An 18,473-nucleotide genomic window follows, 5' to 3' on the forward strand; every position below is an offset into this window, starting at 1 on the left:
TTCACAGCTTAGCAAGATCATGTTTTGGGGTTTTTTTTTTGTGTGTGTGTGAGTTTGGGGATGGAACCCAGAGGCATTTACCCTCCGAGCTACACCCTCTGCCCTATTTTTGTATTTTTATTTTGAATCGGTCTCACTGAGTTGCAGAGGGCCTCACTAAGTAGCTGAGACTGTCCACAAACCATGATCCTCCAGTCCCAGCCTCCCGAATGCTGGGATTACAAGCGTGCGCCACCACGCCCGACGCAAGACCATGTTTTAAAAATATATATATGAAAAAGGGCTTGGGGTGAAGCTCAGAAGAAGAGCATCTGGGTTAATCCCTGGCACATACACACACACAAACCTATTACACTGTAAACACTGTGACTCTAATGCAGAACAAATTATTCTGTTAAAGTAATAGGACTTCCACTACCAACATACACTTGTATAGCTGATTCCTATAAATGCCTGTAGACAGTAACATCTTGTCCTTCTGTATCCCCTAATTCAGTTGCCTTAATTATCTAAAACATACATTTACCATAACATTCATTTTAAAATGTCAATTTATGAGCCCTTGTTCCATAATGAACACTTCAAAACTTTATGGGCTATAACTTAATGTCAAGTAGAAGACAAAACTAAACAGAAGCTTTTATACACATACATGTGTTTGTTAATCTGATTGTCAGTAAAAATATTAGTGGCTAAGTTGGCACCTTGGGTGTAACTGTCAAAATGCTCGGAAGAGGAGAATAAAGAGCTGTTAAAGAGTATACTTTACAAAACTCAAGTCTTCGGGGCTGCGGCCTGGGTCTCTGGTCCTCGAGCCACAGGGGCTCCGGCCACAGCGGTCGCGGGGCTGTGCGCGCCGTCGTCCTGGGCGCTGCCCTTGGCTTCAGTCTCCAGCTGGGCCTCGGCCGCTGCAGGTGAGTCTCCCACAGCCCCTGGTGCCTCTGGGCCAGACACAGTTGTCGCAGAATGGCCGCCCCATGTCGGCGTGCTTTCCTCTGGGATTCCACCAATGTCTTTGGGCTTGGTATTCAAAACAGGCGATTCATGCTGTGAAGTAGAGAATCATATTTTAACTTTGTAGCTGACATACTGTGAAGGTTAGTAATCAAAGATATCAAGTTCCTGTCTAAACCCTGCATCAAGTTCCACTTTCAAATCCTGGTTCCAGTGCTGGTTTGTATAAACATTAAGCCTCATAGAACTGTACGTGGAGGAACGAGGACACGGAGGTTATCTAGGTGGTCTGGGGGCTCGGCTAAGGAGGGGTCAAGAGGACTGGCCCAGTACGGCTACTCTTCCTGCCTGGTGAGAATAATTCCTTCTACAAATATTTGATGAGCAGATATGTACATTAAGCCTATGTTCTATGGATAAAACCAGAACTAAACACAGAAACTACACTCACTGGAACTTACAGTTTGGTTGGGGAAGGAACCTGCAAACAAGGGCTTCATAGGAAATGTTACTGACTGAATCAAGGGCTACAAAGCAGCAGAGAGAAAGTGCTACGTGCTGACAGTGAGCAGGGCGCAGGCCAGACTGCAGCTTAACAGGGCGGTCTGAATCGGTGCCGCGCAGAGGTCATTGCACTACGGGGGAGCAGCGAGCACGACGGCCCTGCAGGCAAGGCGCGGCCAGGGGCCCTGGGCCTGGCTTGAGCTTGGAGGGAGAGCAGAGACGGAGGGCGGCGAGGGGAGCAGGCAAGAAGGCCCCGGCCCTGAGGTGACCGGCGTCCCTCCAGTGACAGCAGCACTGCAGGCATCACCAACTGTAAAAGCTGGGGCAGCGTCCTCAGGCTTCTAGATCCACTTAGATACATAAGTATTTATAAGGATTTTGTAATTTCCTGGATTCTACTAGCTCATAGCTGTTTCTCAAAGGCTTATAGTTGCAACTTAAACTGTGCAAATGAGAGTACCAATTCTTTTCTCTACCAGAAACGGAAATGTCCCCTTAAAGACCAGTAACAGTGAAAACCTCCTCCCCACTCTGCAGGCAGAGTACAGCCAGGCTGAGCCTGGGAGGGCAGGCCAGGCGCCTGGGCCTCCAGCCCCCTGCGCCCGCAGGGCCTCGGGCCTCCTGCCAGCCCGGCGCTCGGCAAAGGCAGACATTTCAGCCATGCTCCCATGTCAGCTTCTGATGACTTTTCATATGACCTGCCATGTGTTCTAACAGACTACTAAACAGTATTTAACATGAAAATTAAACATTTTTATTTTATGGTACTGGGGATCGAACCCAGGGGCATTCTACCTCAAAGCTGCAACCCCAGCCCAATTTTATTTCCAGTTTGAAACAGGGTCTCGCTAGGGTGATGAGTCTCACGGCTTGCCGAGGCTGTCCTCAAACCTCAGCCTCCCAAGTACTGGAATTACAGGCGTGTGCCACCACACCTGGCTAAGTGAACTTCTGAGGAAGCTGAACTAACTTTAGACCAAAAAGGAGAAGAGAGAGTAATTATATCACTAAGGATATAATTTATAACAGTGAAGGGTCAGAAACTACAAGCAACCAAAAGCTCTAGAAACTGCTCAGGCCTAGCACAGAGGGACAGCGAAACAAACAGTGCTGACTTACGCCGGGAGCCACGGGACGCGCTCGTGCCTCTGTGTCGGGTAAATCAAACGCCCGCAGCACCTCGGGGCTCTTGCTGCCAGTCTGAAATCCCAAGTCAACATCTCTCTCTCTCAAAACAGCTCTTCTACCCTCGTATCTTTTGTCATAAGGGCCTTGCTCAATGGAGCCAACTGGGCCCCTGTAATAGAAACCTCCATCACCTGCTCCACCACGGGGTCTATAATCAATTTCGTTCTGCCATCTTCTGTCACCGGGCTCAAGTGCCCGGGGAGCTTCTCTTTCAGGACCACCTACATGCCTCAGTACAGTAACTGACTTCCCAGCGCCATAACAGAAACTCTGTAAGGAAAAGAAAAATATTTTCCTGAGAACCCAATAGGTAACTTACGATGAAGCGAGGAGCTATTATATTCAGGAAACTAACAAAATCATCTAATTTTAACATATATAGACATAACCATGTTAATTTCATAATTTTTTATTACAGACCTCTTTAGATTAATACAAACGAATAATTTTTTTTTTTTTTTTTTTTTTTTTTTTTTTGCAGGTCTGGGGATGGAATCCAGAGGCATTCGACCCCCGAGTTACACTCCCTGCCCTATTTTTATTATTTTATTTTGAAACCAGGTCTCACTGAGTTGTAAAGGGCCTAAGTAGCTGAGGCTGTCCGCGAACCGCAATCCTCTGGTCTCAGCCTCCCAAATACTGGGATTACAAGCATGTGCTACCATGCCCGGCTCAAACCAATAAAATTTAATAGATCAAGCCGAGCATGGTAGCACATGCCTGTAATCCCAGTATTTGGGAGGTTGAGACAGGAGGATCACAAGTTTGAGGCCAGCCTCAGCTATTATTCTAAATCACTACGAGCGTTACACAGGAGTGAAGCACTTCCTTGATTGGAAGAATATACATGGAAGTATAAATAAGTCTGTGTTACTTAAAAATCACCTTTTAACATTAAACATGACTTAGCTTAATTTACAACATCCAAAAAACCTAATAATTTTGGAACTGCCTTTCTCTGCAAGTCTTGTTAAATATCACTAGAGCTCTACACTAACCAGGACAGCCAGCGCCATAATGACCAGCACAGGGATCTGGAGGATCACGGGAATCTCCTTCATGAGCGCCTTAATGAACTCCCCACTTGCTTTCCCAATGTACTTTAATGGCTCCGTCACAAAGTTGGTGAATGTAACCGCCAGCGCCTAAAATGAAAGATAAAAGCAACTTAAGTTTTCTTCCTCACTGGACTGAGACACACAGAATAAGCCAAAATTCACTGTGCACTGAGGCTGAAATTAAGTTCCATAAAATGGAGTCCTACGCCACTTTCAATGTGAAAATCACTGTATAATGGAAGAACATTTCAAGGACAAGGTTTATTATTAGCAAAGTAACTAAAAATACTAATAATCTGTTATAAATCCAAGGGATTAAGACATACTTTGTCTAAATAATTTTTACAAAATATATTTTATACCTTCGTTGGCGGAACCAACCAAATAGGGTTGACTAATAAGAGCTCATAGTATTTTTGGCATGGGTCATCCTTATAGGTCCATGAACTTCTAAACCATTCTATTCAGAAAAACAAACAGACAAAACATTGAACCATTACAAAAAGTTGCATTTGATTTCCAAATTAATATATTTTGGTTTTGACTCTACATGCCCACCTACCAGTCAATTTTGAATTGCTTAAATTTTTTTTTTTTTTTTTTTTTTTGGTGGTACTGGGGTTCCTGGAAACCCTTCTACCTCCGGGCTACACTCCCAGACCTATTTTTTATATTTTTATTTGGAAACAGGGTCTCTTAAGCCAGCATGCCTGGCTTCAAACCTGTGCGATCCTCCTGTCTCTGCCTCCCAAACTAAGAGATTACAAGCATGCGCCACCACGCCCGGCAAATTGTTTAAATTTTTAAGGACGTTTCCTATAATGCTGATTCAAATTTTTTCATCTTGTATTCAAAATAATGTTTATTTTAAAATTCCATTCAAATTACATAAATCTTATAGAGGCAAAAAATTTTATGATTTCTTAAAGATTAATAATTGAAAGCAGTTTTTTATATACACAAATGAGTATACATAAAACTGGGGACATCTAGCCGGGCGTGGTGGCGCATGCTCGTAATCCCAGCATTCGGGAGATGGAAACTGTAGGATCCCAGTTCACGGACAGCCTCAGCTACTTAGCAAGGCCTTTCGCAACTCACTGAGATTCTGTTTCAAAAATAAAAAAGAGACTAAAAAATTAGGCTGGGAGTGTAGCTTGGACATACAATGCCCCTGGGTTCCATGCCCAGTACCAAACACACACACACACACACACACACACACACACACACACACACACACACAAACACCAAAAAAAAAAAAAAAAAAAAAAAAAAACCTGGGGACATCTGACTGAGCAGGCTGTACCCAAGTCAACATCCTGGCTCTGATACTGTATCATCATAGCTGTATAAGATGTCACCACTGGGGGAATAGGTCAGGGTACATAGGCTCTCTGTGAATCTACAATTATCTCAATAAAACTTCAAATAAAAAGTAAGTTGTGCAGGGTGCAGTGGCACATGCTTATAGTCCTAGTACTTGGGAGGCTAAGATAGGAGGATCACAGGTTTGAGGACAGCCTCAGCAATGAGTTAAGACTCTCAGCAACATACTGAGAATTCTGTTTCAAAATAAAATATGACTGTGGGGGGGGGGGTAGCTTAGAGGTAGACCTCCCAAGTTGTTCAACCTCCAGTACCAAAAATCAAAACAAAAAAAGTATGTCAGCCAGGCATAGTGGGCGCATACTTGTAATCCCAGTATTTGGGAGGCTGAGATGGGAGGATTGCAGGTTTAAGGACAGCCTCAACAAATAATGAGACTCATCAATCCTGTGAGACCCTGTTTCAAAATAAACATAAAAAAGGGCTGGGGATGGAGCTCAGAGGTAGAATGCCACTGGGTTTAATCCCCAATACTACCACACAAAAAAAGTATTAAGTTTTAGTGCTGGCACACACATGTAATCCCAATACTTGAGAGGTTGAGACAGGAAGATCGCAGGTTTGAGGCCAGCCTCAGCAACTTAGAAATTATTTCAAAATAAAAAAGAAAAAGACTGGGGGTATAGCTTCAAGATAGGATACCTCCGGGTTCAATCTTCAGTATCAAAAATTAAGTAAGTTTTTATCAACTTTACAAAATAATGTAGAATACTAGTTTTCCCAATTTTTCTAAGTTAGTCTTAAGTACATATGAAATTAGCCTGAACTAGAGGCAGCATTTTGCTATTTCCTAAAGCCAAGAAGCAAAGTTGAACTGTTTAGTTCCCATTACTTTCAAAAAATATTAATTGTGGACACATCTGTAGCTGTAGCTTTTTTTTTTTTTTTTTTTTTGGTGGCATTGGGGATTCAACCCCAGGAACATTCTACCTCTGAGCTATACAAACCTATTTATTTGGAAACAAGGTCTCACTAAGTTGTGGAAGGCTTAAGTTGCTAGGGCTGGCTTCAAACCTGCAATCCTCCTCTCTCAGCCTCCCGAGTACTGGGGTTACACGTGTGTGTCCGCAAGGCCAGCTCCCATCAGTACAATCTACTGAGATTCTAGTCTGTGTCAGTCATTATGACGTAGCATTTATAAAGAGCTTTTGAACATTAACTCATTCCCAGTGCTAGATGTAAACAACTAACAGTGGTCAACATTAATGAGATTGTTTAAAAAGTAAGAAAATAATTTTCTCTTTTGTTTAAAATAAATAAAGTTACAAGATTTCTTTAAAAGCCGGGCATGGTGGCGCACGCCTATAATCTCAGCATTCAGGAGACTGAGACCGGAGGATTGTAGCTCGCAGACAGCCTCAGCTACTTAGTGAGGCCCTCTGCAACTTAGTGAGACCCTGTTTCAAAATAAAGAATAAAAAATAGGGCAGGACGTGTAGCTCAGAGGTAGATTGCCCCTGGGTTCCATCCCCAGACCCGAAAAAAGGAAAAAAATTTCTTTAGTAAACATAAGGAGATTAAAGCCGGGCATGGTGGTGCACGCTTGTAATCCCAGCATCCGGGAGGCTGAGACCGGAGGATCGCGGTTCGCGGACAGCCTCAGCTACTTAGTGAGGCCCTCTGCAACTCAGTGAGACCCTGTTTCACAATAAAGAATAAAAAATTGGGCAGGGGGTGTAGCTCGGAGGTCAAATGCCTCTGGGTTCCATCCCCAGACCCACAAAAATTATAAATAAATAAATAGAGATTAAAACTAGGATTCATATTAGTTTACATATGTATTTATTTACTTCTTCAGCAGGAAGAAGGACTTATTTACTTCTTGGAGGACTTAGAAAACACCAGACACCGTGCTAGGCACAAGGCAGCGCGTGAGCGTAGATCGTTAGTCTAATGGCAGGAGGCAGGAACGCCAGAGCCAACACAAGCACAATTTCTATTCCTTCCCTGTGGCTTGACATGAACTCAATAGTTTTAAACCTAAAACTCCTCTTATACAGTCCCTCTTACAGTAAAGATTCAAGTCACAGAAAGCATCCTCTGACATTTCATCATTTTGTTGTATCTAATGATTTCCTTCATTCTCTGAAGTTAAATTCAAAATAAGGACAACTGCCCGAACACCTTACCCCAAAGACTTCCAGTCCAATCCATCTTCTCAGCACACACATTGGTTAATGGCTCCATCTTGGCAACATTAGCCTGATGCTGTGCAAAAGCTACCTGACAACACAAAAAAGAAGCATGAAAGACAGCTGTCAGCAAATGCTGTGCCCACACATCCAGAAACCCTTAGCTCAAAGTGTTTTTATGCTGGGCACGGTGGTGCATGCTTGTACTCCCAGTACTTGTGAGGCTAAGACAGGAGGACAGCAGGTTCAAGACCAGCTTTAGCAACTTAATAAGACACTGCTTAAAAATACCAAGTGTCGGCCGGGCGTGGTGGCACACGCTTGTAATCCCCCATGCTTGGGAGGCGGAGACAGGAGGATCACGCAGGTTCAAAAGCCAGTCACGCTGGCTTAAGAGACCCTGTTTCCAAATAGGTCTGGGAGTGTAGCCCAGAAGTAGAAGGGTTTCTGGGAACCCCAGTACCACAAAAACAAAACAAAACAAAAAAACCCCACCAAGTGTCTTTATCATTCATCCAGAACCAAAGTGTTTAAAACTTAACAGGAAGCTGGACATGGTGATGCACACTTGTAATCCCAGCATTTGAGAGGCTGAGACAGAAGGATAGCAGTTCGTGGACAGCCTCTGCTACTTAGTGAGGCTCTTTGCAACTCAGTGAAACCCTATTTCAAAATAAAGAATAAAAATAGGGCTGGGGGTGTAGCTTGGAGGGAGAATGCTCCTCAGTTCCAACCCAATTTCCTATATAATTTAATAGGAAAAGGTATATGTTATTTTTTTTTTGTGTGTGGCACTGGGGATGGAACGCAGGGGCATTTCTACCTCCGGACTATACTCTCAGACCTATTTTATATTCTATTTGGAAACAGGGACTCGCTGAGTTGCTGAGAGCCTCACTACGTAGCTGAGGCTGGCTTTGAACCTGTGCAATCATCCTGTCTCCGCCTCCCAAGTGCTGGGATTACAAGCATGTGCCAGCACGCCCAGTTTATATATTATTTTTAAAGAGTAGTTCTTTTCAGTTCATAAAGAAATAATATTAATGCAAACAAATAAAAATAAAGCACCAAGTACAATTCCCTTTTTTTGTATACAATTATGACAAAAGAAACCATTTATTTAAAAATCTGTAGCCAGGTGTGGTGGCGCACACTTGTAATCCCAGAGCTTGGGAAGCTAAAACGGGAGGATTGCACAGGTTTGAAGCTAGCCTCATCTACTTATTACTGAGGCTCTCAGCAATTTAGTGAGACCCTGTTTCCAAATAAAATATAAAATGGGTCTGGGAGTATAGCCTGGAGTTAGAAAAGCCCCTGGGTTCCACCCTCAGTACCACCAAAAACTAAAATAAATAATAAAAATTTGTCGTTCAGAGCGAGGCATGATGGTGCACGCTTGTAATCTCAGCATTTGGAAGTCTAAGACAAGAGGATCGCGGTTCAAGGACAGCCTCAGTTACTTAGTGAAGACCTTTGCAACTCAGTGAGACCCTGTTTCAAAATAATAAAAAAAAAAATACAGGGTTGGGGGTGTAGCTCAAAGGTAGAATGCCCTTGGATTTGATCCCAAGTACCACACACACAAAAAAAATTAGTTCAAAGCCAGGCATGGTGGCACACACTTGTAATCCCAGTACTTGGGAGGTTAAGACAGGAGGATCTGGGTTCCTTGACAGCCTCAGCTACTAGGTGAGGTCCTCTGCAACTTAGTGAGACCTTGTTTCAAAATAAAGAATAAAAAGTAGGGTTGAGGCTGTAGCTCAGAGGTAGACTGCTCCTGAGTTCCATCTCCAGTGCCACCAAAAATAATAATAATAATAATAATTCAAATATAGTTTGTGCCATGAATGAAAATATGGCTATCCAAGCTAAATACATCTCATGTTCTTTTACAGCTCATGATATCTTTTCATGGTGCTAAGGATTAAACCCAGGGGCATTCTACCTCTTTGCTCCACTCCCAGACCTATTTATTTTTTTTAAACAAGGTCTCGCTAAATTGCTGAGACTAATTTTGAATCTACAATCCTCCTGTCTTAGCCTTGCTAAGTATTGGGATTACAGGCGTGCACCACCATGCCTGATTTATAAGTGTTTTATATATGTATTTAAGCACTGGTAGATTTTCATACATATAGAGAGTTCTGAAATGGATCGACAACAGATACCCAGGAAGAGCTTTTACAAACCACTGAAGAAAACGTCAACCAAGAAAGCTTTTTCCTCCATAAAACCTAGGCGTTTAATTTGTAAGTAATTAGTTCCATAAAGAAATTAAGAGCAAAGAGTTAAGGCAATATCACAAGGATAAATTCACTGAAAATACCTGGTTACTTAACTCTAAGCAACTATAAGATCTAAAAATTTCCTTCAATTATTATGCTATTTTATACATTTATTTTATTTTTTGGTCCTGAGCCCAGGGTCATTCTACCTCTGCGATTTTTGTTTGTTTGTTTGCTTTTTAATTTTGAAACAAGAGTCTCTCTAGATTTCTGACACTTGTCTCCAACCTGTGATCCACCTGTCTCAGCCTTTCATGTATTGGGATTATAGGCGCGCACTACCATACCCAGCCTATTATGCTATTTTGATAAAAACATCAGTGGCCCTTTAAAATTTCTGTATATAGTTTGATCCTAATTTTGAAATACAATTAAAATTTGAAAAAGGATTGAAAATACTGATGGTGATTATGAATAAGGGATAAAATCACAGATGATTTTAAAAAAATCTGAATCTGTCTTTCCTAAAAATATCTTTGTTTGTTTGTTTGTTTTTTGTGGTACCGGGGTTCCTGGAAGCCCTTCTACCTCCGTGCTACACTTCCAAACCTATTTTATACATTTTTATTTTTGGAAACAGGGTCTCTTAAGCCAGCGCGGCTGGCTTCGAACCTGCGCGATTCTCCTATCTCTGCCTCCTAAGCGCGGGGATTACAAGCGTGCACCACCACGCCTGGCTCTAAAAATAATATTTTTATACTCAGAAAATAAACTTTTTACAAATAGTAATACTGTAGTATTATTTCTAATGAAAACAGAAGAACATAACCCAAATCATTTATATAAGTTTTAAGATGTGCCCACCTAGCTCTGTGTTGACTTACTTGTCCCGAGGCTACCCAACAGGAACTGGGTTAGCAAAATCAGAATCAGGACTACATTTTTTCCCAACTAACTGGTCAAGGACCCCCCCCCCAAAAAAAAACAAAACACCACACACAGGTGAGAAGTGCCAATTTAATTCCTCCCCACTGCTGACTGCCTCCAATCACTGTCCTCAACCCACATCTGAGTAAAGACTGCATGATGTGCGTGCGTGCGTGCGTGCGTGCGTGCGTGCGTGTGTGTGTGCTTTTACTGGGGATTAAACTTAGGGGCATTCTACCTCTGAGTTATACTCCCCGCCCATCTTATTTTGTTTTTGAAACATCTGAGGGAAGACGATGTGGAATACTGTGTGTGTGTGTGTGTGTGTGTGTGTGTGTGTGTGTGTGCATGCACACGTGTATGTTACTAGTTACTGGGGATTGCATGCATTCAGGGGCATCAACCTCTGAGCTACCTTCCCAGCCATTCTTATTTTATTGTTTTTGAAAGAGGACCTTGCTAGGTTGCTAAGAGTACCGTGACTGTCCTCCAATCTGATCCTCCTGTCTCAGCTTCCCAAGTACTGAGATTACAGGTATGCATCAGGATGCACGCCCAGTTTATACTCTTATTAAAAATTCACATGTAAAACTTTTCAAGTGACCAATTTCATACCTTATATAAATACATCCAATTCCATCCTAAACTGAAGAGAAAACTGATGATAAAAACACGTCTCAACTGGGTGTACCAACCAATGTATGTCCACAGCTCGGTAGCCACTAATACCACGATGCAAAGCAAACATAGAAGTACCTTAAATACAGAAGTAGAAACAAGAATTACTGCCATGCTGTCCTCCCAACACGAAACACTCATCATCAGCAAAACCAGAAAAAATGGACTCAAGTACAAAAAACCATTTCCCTGCCTCCGCTGCTTGTGTACACAGTATGAGTGATGAAGTACAAGTTCTTTTTTTTTGTGTGTGTGGGTCTGGGGATGGAACCCAGGGACATTCGACCTCCAAGCTATACCCCCTGCCCTGTTTTTTATTCTTTATTTTGAAACAGGGTCTCACTGAGTTGCAGAGGGCCTCACTAAGTAGCTGAGGCTGTCCGCGCACCGTGATCCTCCGGTCTCAGCCTCCCGGATGCTGGGATTACAAGCGTGCGCCACCACGCCCGGCTTGAAGTACAGGTTCTTAATGTAATCACAGTGGTGCTTTGAAAGAGTCTTTTAAAAAAAGAAAGGTTGCTGTCACCCTCATCCCCTCTTACCATGAACACATTATATGGATCCACTCCAAAGGCATCTTCAAATTGCCACTTCCAAGTTTCAAAATCATGAAACTTAAAATTAATTAATATATCACTTAGTGCGTCATCTAATGCTCCTGGCTTCCATTCCTCTCCACTGAGAAACTTCTGTATTTCTAATAATGTTTGCCTTTTAAGGATAATCTCAGCATCATAATGCATATCACCGTTGTTTGCATCCGGCTGCATTAAATTCACCAAAAAACAAACAATAGAAAGACAGGATTTTATTATTAAACAAATACTAAGATAAAAACCATATAATATATATTTGGCTTGCTTGATTCCCATCACCACAAAAAGGATAGCCATAATTAATTTGCAATATTTCACACAAATAAGAAAATACTATCTACGATCTAAGGCCAACACAAAAATCAGTTAATACATATATAAAAAGATTTTAAAAATTAATAGAACTCTATGCAAGAAAGATACTGCAAATTTTACTAACATGCAGTTGATTTCTCCTGCTGGCAGTACTTATATTCTACAGTTACTGACAAGAGCTGAAATATAAATCCTAGAGGAAACACAGGGCCAGGAGCGGGCCTCTAGTGGTCGCAGTTTCATCAGCTGATTTACCTGTGCTTCTGTGAGCCATTATTTAATATATATTACTGGCTCATTACCACTGAACATGCAGTCAACAGACCCACTACAACTCGCGCCTGAATGAAGCCTATCCAGGATTTTTTCTCTATAAGGCATACCACAGCCTTCTTGTACTTAGGAATATTACACATTTCAACACTATTTGGGGGGAGGGGGCATTTAAAACAATGGAATTACTGCCCTCAAACAAAAAATTGTGGAAAATATAGCACAAAACAGACATCAATACAGCAGGAAAGAGACAATGATTTCCCCACAGTCTGCAGGAAACAAAAAGATGGAGCGCTGTTGTCTTGGTTCCACCTCCACCGGGTCAGGACAGGTTTCTGGCACTCTGCACATGTCCAAGAATGACCACAAACACACCTCTGGCATGGACTTGGGGGTGGCAACTTTTATCAACTATGTAAATTCATAAACAGGAGTCTGTGAATAATAACTACCTTTATGATTCAGTTTGACTTTCTATTTTCTGACACAATTTTCAGATAGCCTAAAATTTGCAGTAGTTCAAGTAAGAAAAACAAAAGGAGCTGGGCATGGTGGCACACACCTGTAATCCCCCTACTTGGAAGAATGATCTCAGGCTCAAGGTCAGTCTCAACAAATTAAGAAACCCTGTTTCAAAATAAAAAATAAAACAGGGCTAGGGGTGAGACTGGGCGTGGTGGCACACACTTGTAATCCCCGCGCTTGGGAGGCTGAGACAAGAGGATTGCGCAGGTTCAAAGCCAGCCTCAGCTACTTAGTGAGGCTCTCAGCAACTTAGTGAGACCCTGTTTCCAAATAAAATATAAACAAATAGGTCTAGGGGTGCAGCCCGGAGGTAGAAAGCCTCTGGGTTCCATCCCAGTAGCCCCCAACACACACACACCAAAAAAAAAAAAAAAAAAAAAAAAATAGGGCTAGGGGTGTAGTTTGGAGGTAAAAAGCCCCTGTGTTCAATCAATAGACCTCCCCCCAACACACACATACAGAGAAAAACAAAGGGGTGGGAAAGGGATCTTAAGATGTAGGAAAATAAATAGTAAGTTTCCTTGAAATACACATTTTTTTCTGTACGTACTGGGGGTTGGACCCAAGGGCATTCTAACTCTGAGCTATACCCCTTAGCCCTATTTTATTTATTATTTGAAGCAGGGTCTTGCTAAGTTGCTGAGAGCCTTGTAAGTTGCTAAGGCTGAGCTTAAACCTACAATCTTCCTGTCTCAGCCCCCCAAGTACTGGGCCACCACATGTGGCTGAAATACACAATATTTACAACTATCTTATTAGTGCAAGTCCAGCTTAGCATCACTGTAACCATTTTACATTTATTACCAGTCAATACATATAGTTTGGATGCTGAATGTCCCCAAGGCCCATGTGTTAAAAGGCTTGTTCCGTTTCCCAGGGTAACACTACAAGAAGGTGGTAGAACATGAGGAGGTGGGGTCTAGAGGAAGGAAGTTAGATCCTTAGGAACAGTTCCTTGGAAGGGATTGCGTGACTTTGGCCCCTTTCTCTCTCCCTTTTGCTTCCTGACCACGTGGTGACATGCTCCCAGCCACAACCCTCCAGGACACCTACCAAATCAATAGGTCTTTCAAACCTGGTACTAGTACCTCTCAAACTAGGTGCCAAAACAAAACTATTCTCCTCATCAGTTAATTATTCCAGGTATTTTGATACAACAACAGAAAGCTGGCTAATAATGTAAGTAAGTACAGATAATTAAAAAGTTAGAGCTGAGTGTGGTAGTACAAGTTTGTAATCTCAGTACTTGAGAGGCTAGAGGAGGATCAGGGTTTGTGGACAGCCTCAGCCACTTATTGAGGTCCTCCACAACTTAGTGAGACACTGTTTCAAAATAAAGAATAAAAAAGAGGGCTGGGAGCCAGGCGTGGTGGCGCACGCTCGTAATCCCAGCATTCTGGAGGCTGAGACCAGAGGATCGCGGTTCGCGGACAGCCTCAGCTACTTAGTGAGGCCCTCTGCAACTCAGTGAGACCCGGTTTCAAATAAAAAAATAAAAAAAAATAGGGAAGGGGGTATAGCTCGGAGGTCAAAGGCCCCTGCATTCCATCCCCAGACCCGCAAAACAAACAAACAAACAAACAAACAAACAAACAATAAAACCAGGGCTGGGGGTGTAGCTCTGACGTAGAATGCTCCTGTGATAATGGAAATGATCTACATCAGTTCTGTCAAATGCCCCAACTGCAGATCATGGGGTCCTTGAGCACTTGAAATATAGTTTATTTATATCTGTGCCATATGCTAACAAGTCAAAACAAGTTGCTCAAAGCCAGGCATGGCGGCACATGCTTTTAATCCTAGTACTTGGGGGACTGAGACAGGAGGATCGCAGGTTCGAGAACAGCCTCAGCAAGTAGTAAGACTCTCATCAACCTAGTAAGACCCTGTTTCCAAATAATAATAAAATAAGGTTGGGGTGTAACTCAGAGGTAGAATATCCCTAGGTTTTATCTCCAGTACCACAAAAAAAGTAATAAAATTAAACATTTAACTTCTCAACATATAATGATGTTGTCTAAGAAAGAAGAAAAAAATGGTAGAAAACAGTTAAGTAAGGACAGAACTTTTGCTCCACATGAATTAGTTGGACAGCAGTATAGATAAGTAAATTCTCATAAGCTATAAGAAAAAGAAGAGTGGTCTGCACTACTTGCCTCCACCAAACCACCTCAAAGCAGGCTAGCTAGCCCAGAATGGTGGCACACACTTATAATCCTAGTACTTGGAAGACTGAGACAGGAGGATCACAGGTTCACAGCCAGCCTCAACTGCTTCATGAGGCCCTCCGCAACTTAATGAGACTCTGTTTCAAAATAAAAAAAATAGGGCTTGGAATGTAACTCAGAGGCAGTTGGCCCTGGGTTCAATACCTGATAATGTCATAAAAAAAGAAAAATAAAAAAGCAGGCTAGCAAGCCGGGCGTGGTGGCGCACGCTTGTAATCCCCGCGCTTGGGAGGCTGAGACAGGAGGATCGCACAGCTTCGAATCCAGCCTCAGCTACTTAGTGACGCTCTCAGCAACTTAGTGAGACCCTGTTTCCAAATAAAGTATAAAAATAGGTCTGGGAGTATAGTCCAGAGGTAGAAAGCCTCTGGGTTCCACCCCCAGTACCAAAAAAAAAAAAAAAAAAAAAAGCATGCTAGCTAGCACCTTTAGCCTTCTATGAAAAGCTTGTGGTGGGGAAGGGTGAGCCAGGCAGGTGCTCTGTTAAACCATAACAAGGTTTTATCGCTTCTTTATATTATTTGAAATAAATGAAAATGTCCATTACACTGATTAATATCACATCACCAAATACTCACAAGTCCAAGCTTTCCAGCTTCAATTAAAATCTTGTTTAAATATCTCCTGAAGACAGGATTGCTTTGACTCTCATAGTCTTCCCTCTTTCTCTTTTCACACTCATCAATCTGTAATCATACAATAAATTCAACATTAGATAGCATCAAAGTTTAACACATGGGTCAAGTTACTAGTCTGGTGAAGCCACCAAAAACAAGGAGCTGGTTATTTTTATCAAGTGTGATCAGCCAAGTTAGGGTGTGGAGCCTAACTTGCCTGCTTCCCATGCTTCTCTTTGTAAAGGTTAGTTGGCAACAAATGAGCATGAGTCCAGCACTGAGCTCTGGCCGGCCAGTTTTTCTGCTGCCTTTCAGCAATTTTTTTGGGGGGAGGAGGTATTAGGGGTTGAACCCAGGGGCATTCTACCCACAAGCTACACTCCCCAGCTCTATTTTGTGTGTATGTGTGGGTCTGGAGATGGAATCCAGGAGCATTCGACCTCCAAGCTACACCCCCTCCCCTGTTTTTTTTTTTTTTTTTTTTGTAATTCTTTATTTTGAAACAGGGTCTCACTGAGTTGCAGAGGGCCTCACTAAGTAGCTGAGGCTGTCCATGAACCGTGATCCTCCAGTCTCAGCCTCCCGAATGCTGGGATTACAAGCGTGCACCACCACGCCCGGCTCCAGCTCTATTTTATTTTGAATCTACGTCTCATTAGGTTGCTGAGGCTGGCCTCAAACCCAAAACCCTCACGTCAGCCTCTTAAGTACTGGGATTAAAGGTGTGTGCCACCATGGGGTTGTATTGGAGGTAGAATGCCCCTGGTTTCCACCCCCAGTAGCGAAAAAAAAAAAAAAAAAGGAATAAAATAGCCGTAGGGGTGTGGCTGAGAGGCAAAATGCCCCTGGGTTCAATCCCTAGTACCATACAGATGCTCATAAAAGTTGTAAAACACAAGCCAGGCATGGTGGCGCATGCTTGTAATCCCAGTGCTTGGGAGGCTGAGACAGGAGGATCACACAGGTTCAAAGCCAGCCTCAGCTACTGAGTGAGGCTCTCAACAACTTAGTGAGACCCTGTTTCAGAAAACAGTACAAAACAGGTCTGGGAGTGTAGCCCAGAGGCAGAGGTAGAAAAGCCCCTGGGTTCCACCCTCAGTACCACACACACACACACACACACACACACACACACAAAGTTATAAAACACAAAGAAACACTACAAACACAAATATTTGCAAAGACAGAACAACAGAATGACTTGATATAAATATTACAAAATTCATAAATGGAAAAAATCTAACCTTATGAGTTAAGAAATCAAGTTTGCGATAGCATTCCGATATCTCATCAGCATGTGACAAATCAGGACTGATGTCCTTCTCTGATAAACCATTTTTCACCTAAAACAAAGTAGAGAGATTTTCTTTATAGTTCACTTGTAGAAATAACTTTCAGTAAATCAAGACTTAAAAAAAATTGTTTTTTTCATGGTCTAAGGGATGGAACCCAAGGTCCTTTAATCTCTGGGCTACATCCCAGAGTTATCTTACTTTTTATTTGGAAACAGGGTCTCACTAAGTAGCTGAGGCCACAAACCTGCAAACCTCCTGGCTCAGCCTTCCAAGTACGGGGATTACAAGCGTGTGTCACATCTGGCTCAAGACTAAAATTTTGACTTCATCATTTTATGACTTTGCTCATAATTCTCTTCACTTATATGAAGCACCAAAAAAGAGTCTCAAATATGTCTACTAAGAACTAAAACTGGCTTTGTTCTTAATGAGCTTTACATTCAAATTCAAAACAGAAATAAGGAGATAGGTTTAAAATAATCTTAGATTAAAAGTATCAGAACGCTGGGCAAGGTGGAGCATATTTATAATCCCAGCATTTGGAAGGCTGAGACAAGAGGATCCGGGTTCACAGGCAGACTCAGTGAGGCCCTTGGCAACTCAGTGAGATCCTGCTTCAAAATAAAGACTGAAATAAATAGGGCAGGGGTGTAGCTCAGAGGTAGAATGCCCTGGGTTCCATCCCCAGTACTGCAAAAAAAAAAAAGTATCAGAAAAGCCAGGTGTGATGGTACATGTTTGTAATCTTGTAGGTTCCCTGAGTTGTGTATAGTAGATACAATGTAGGCTGTCCAATAGAACTCTGTGCTGATGGAGACATTCTGTATCTGTAGTGTCCAATGTTATGTGGCAGTTAAAATGTTGTAATGGTACTTGGAAGGCTGAGACAGGAGGATCGCAAGTTTGCAGCCGCCTCAGCCTCAGCTTCTTAGTGCAGCCCTCCAAAATTTATTGAGACCTTATTTCAAAGTTAAAAATAGGGTTGGGGGTGTAACTCAGAAGTAGAAAGTCCCTGCGTTCAATCCCCAGTACTACACACACAAAAAAAAGAGTATCAGGAAATACTCTATGGCTGCTAATCACTGCCACATGACTTTCATGGCCCTGTTCAAGACAATAACAATGAGAGTGGACTATTTCTATCATGGGGATGGCAAGGTCTTACACATAAATACATTTTTTACACTACCTGAGACTTTCTCATTGTGCCTGAAGCAGCATCGTAGTTAAGCATGTCTGTGGGGTCGATCCATTCATCATCGTGAGCATAACCACTTATCAGCAAAAGACATTCACAGAGGAGCAAAACACACAGCATCCTGTATGAGACTTAGAAAAGTTTCAATAAGTTTAATGTAATGTAATTATTTTTAAAATATGTTTGTTTTGTTTTGTTTTTGTTTTTGTTTTTGTTTTGTACTGGGGTTCCTGGAAGCCCTTCTACCTCCGGGCTACACTCCCAGACCTATTTTTTTATATTTTTTATTTGGAAACAGGGTCTCTTAAGCCTCCAGCGCGATCCTCCTATCTCCGCCTCCCAAGAGCGGGGATTACAAGCATGCGCCA

General features: G+C 42.3%; 1 protein-coding gene across 1 annotated transcript; it reads right to left on the reverse strand.

Annotated features, from left to right (window-relative positions):
* Positions 1-774: 774 nt before the first annotated feature.
* Positions 775-18,225, reverse strand: CLCC1 (chloride channel CLIC like 1; the record flags this gene model as incomplete). The annotated part of the gene is made up of 10 exons (XM_080691486.1): positions 775-1,047; positions 2,578-2,916; positions 3,645-3,791; positions 4,067-4,164; positions 7,223-7,316; positions 10,993-11,133; positions 11,598-11,819; positions 15,574-15,681; positions 16,857-16,955; positions 18,097-18,225. 10 exons carry the CDS (start codon positions 18,223-18,225, stop codon positions 775-777), a joined length of 1,650 nt encoding a protein of 549 aa, XP_080547612.1.
* Positions 18,226-18,473: the final 248 nt, after the last annotated feature.

The sequence above is a fragment of the Muscardinus avellanarius genome (assembly GCF_963383645.1).
Source record: "Muscardinus avellanarius genome assembly, chromosome: 3".
NCBI classification, from domain to species: domain Eukaryota; kingdom Metazoa; phylum Chordata; class Mammalia; order Rodentia; family Gliridae; genus Muscardinus; species Muscardinus avellanarius.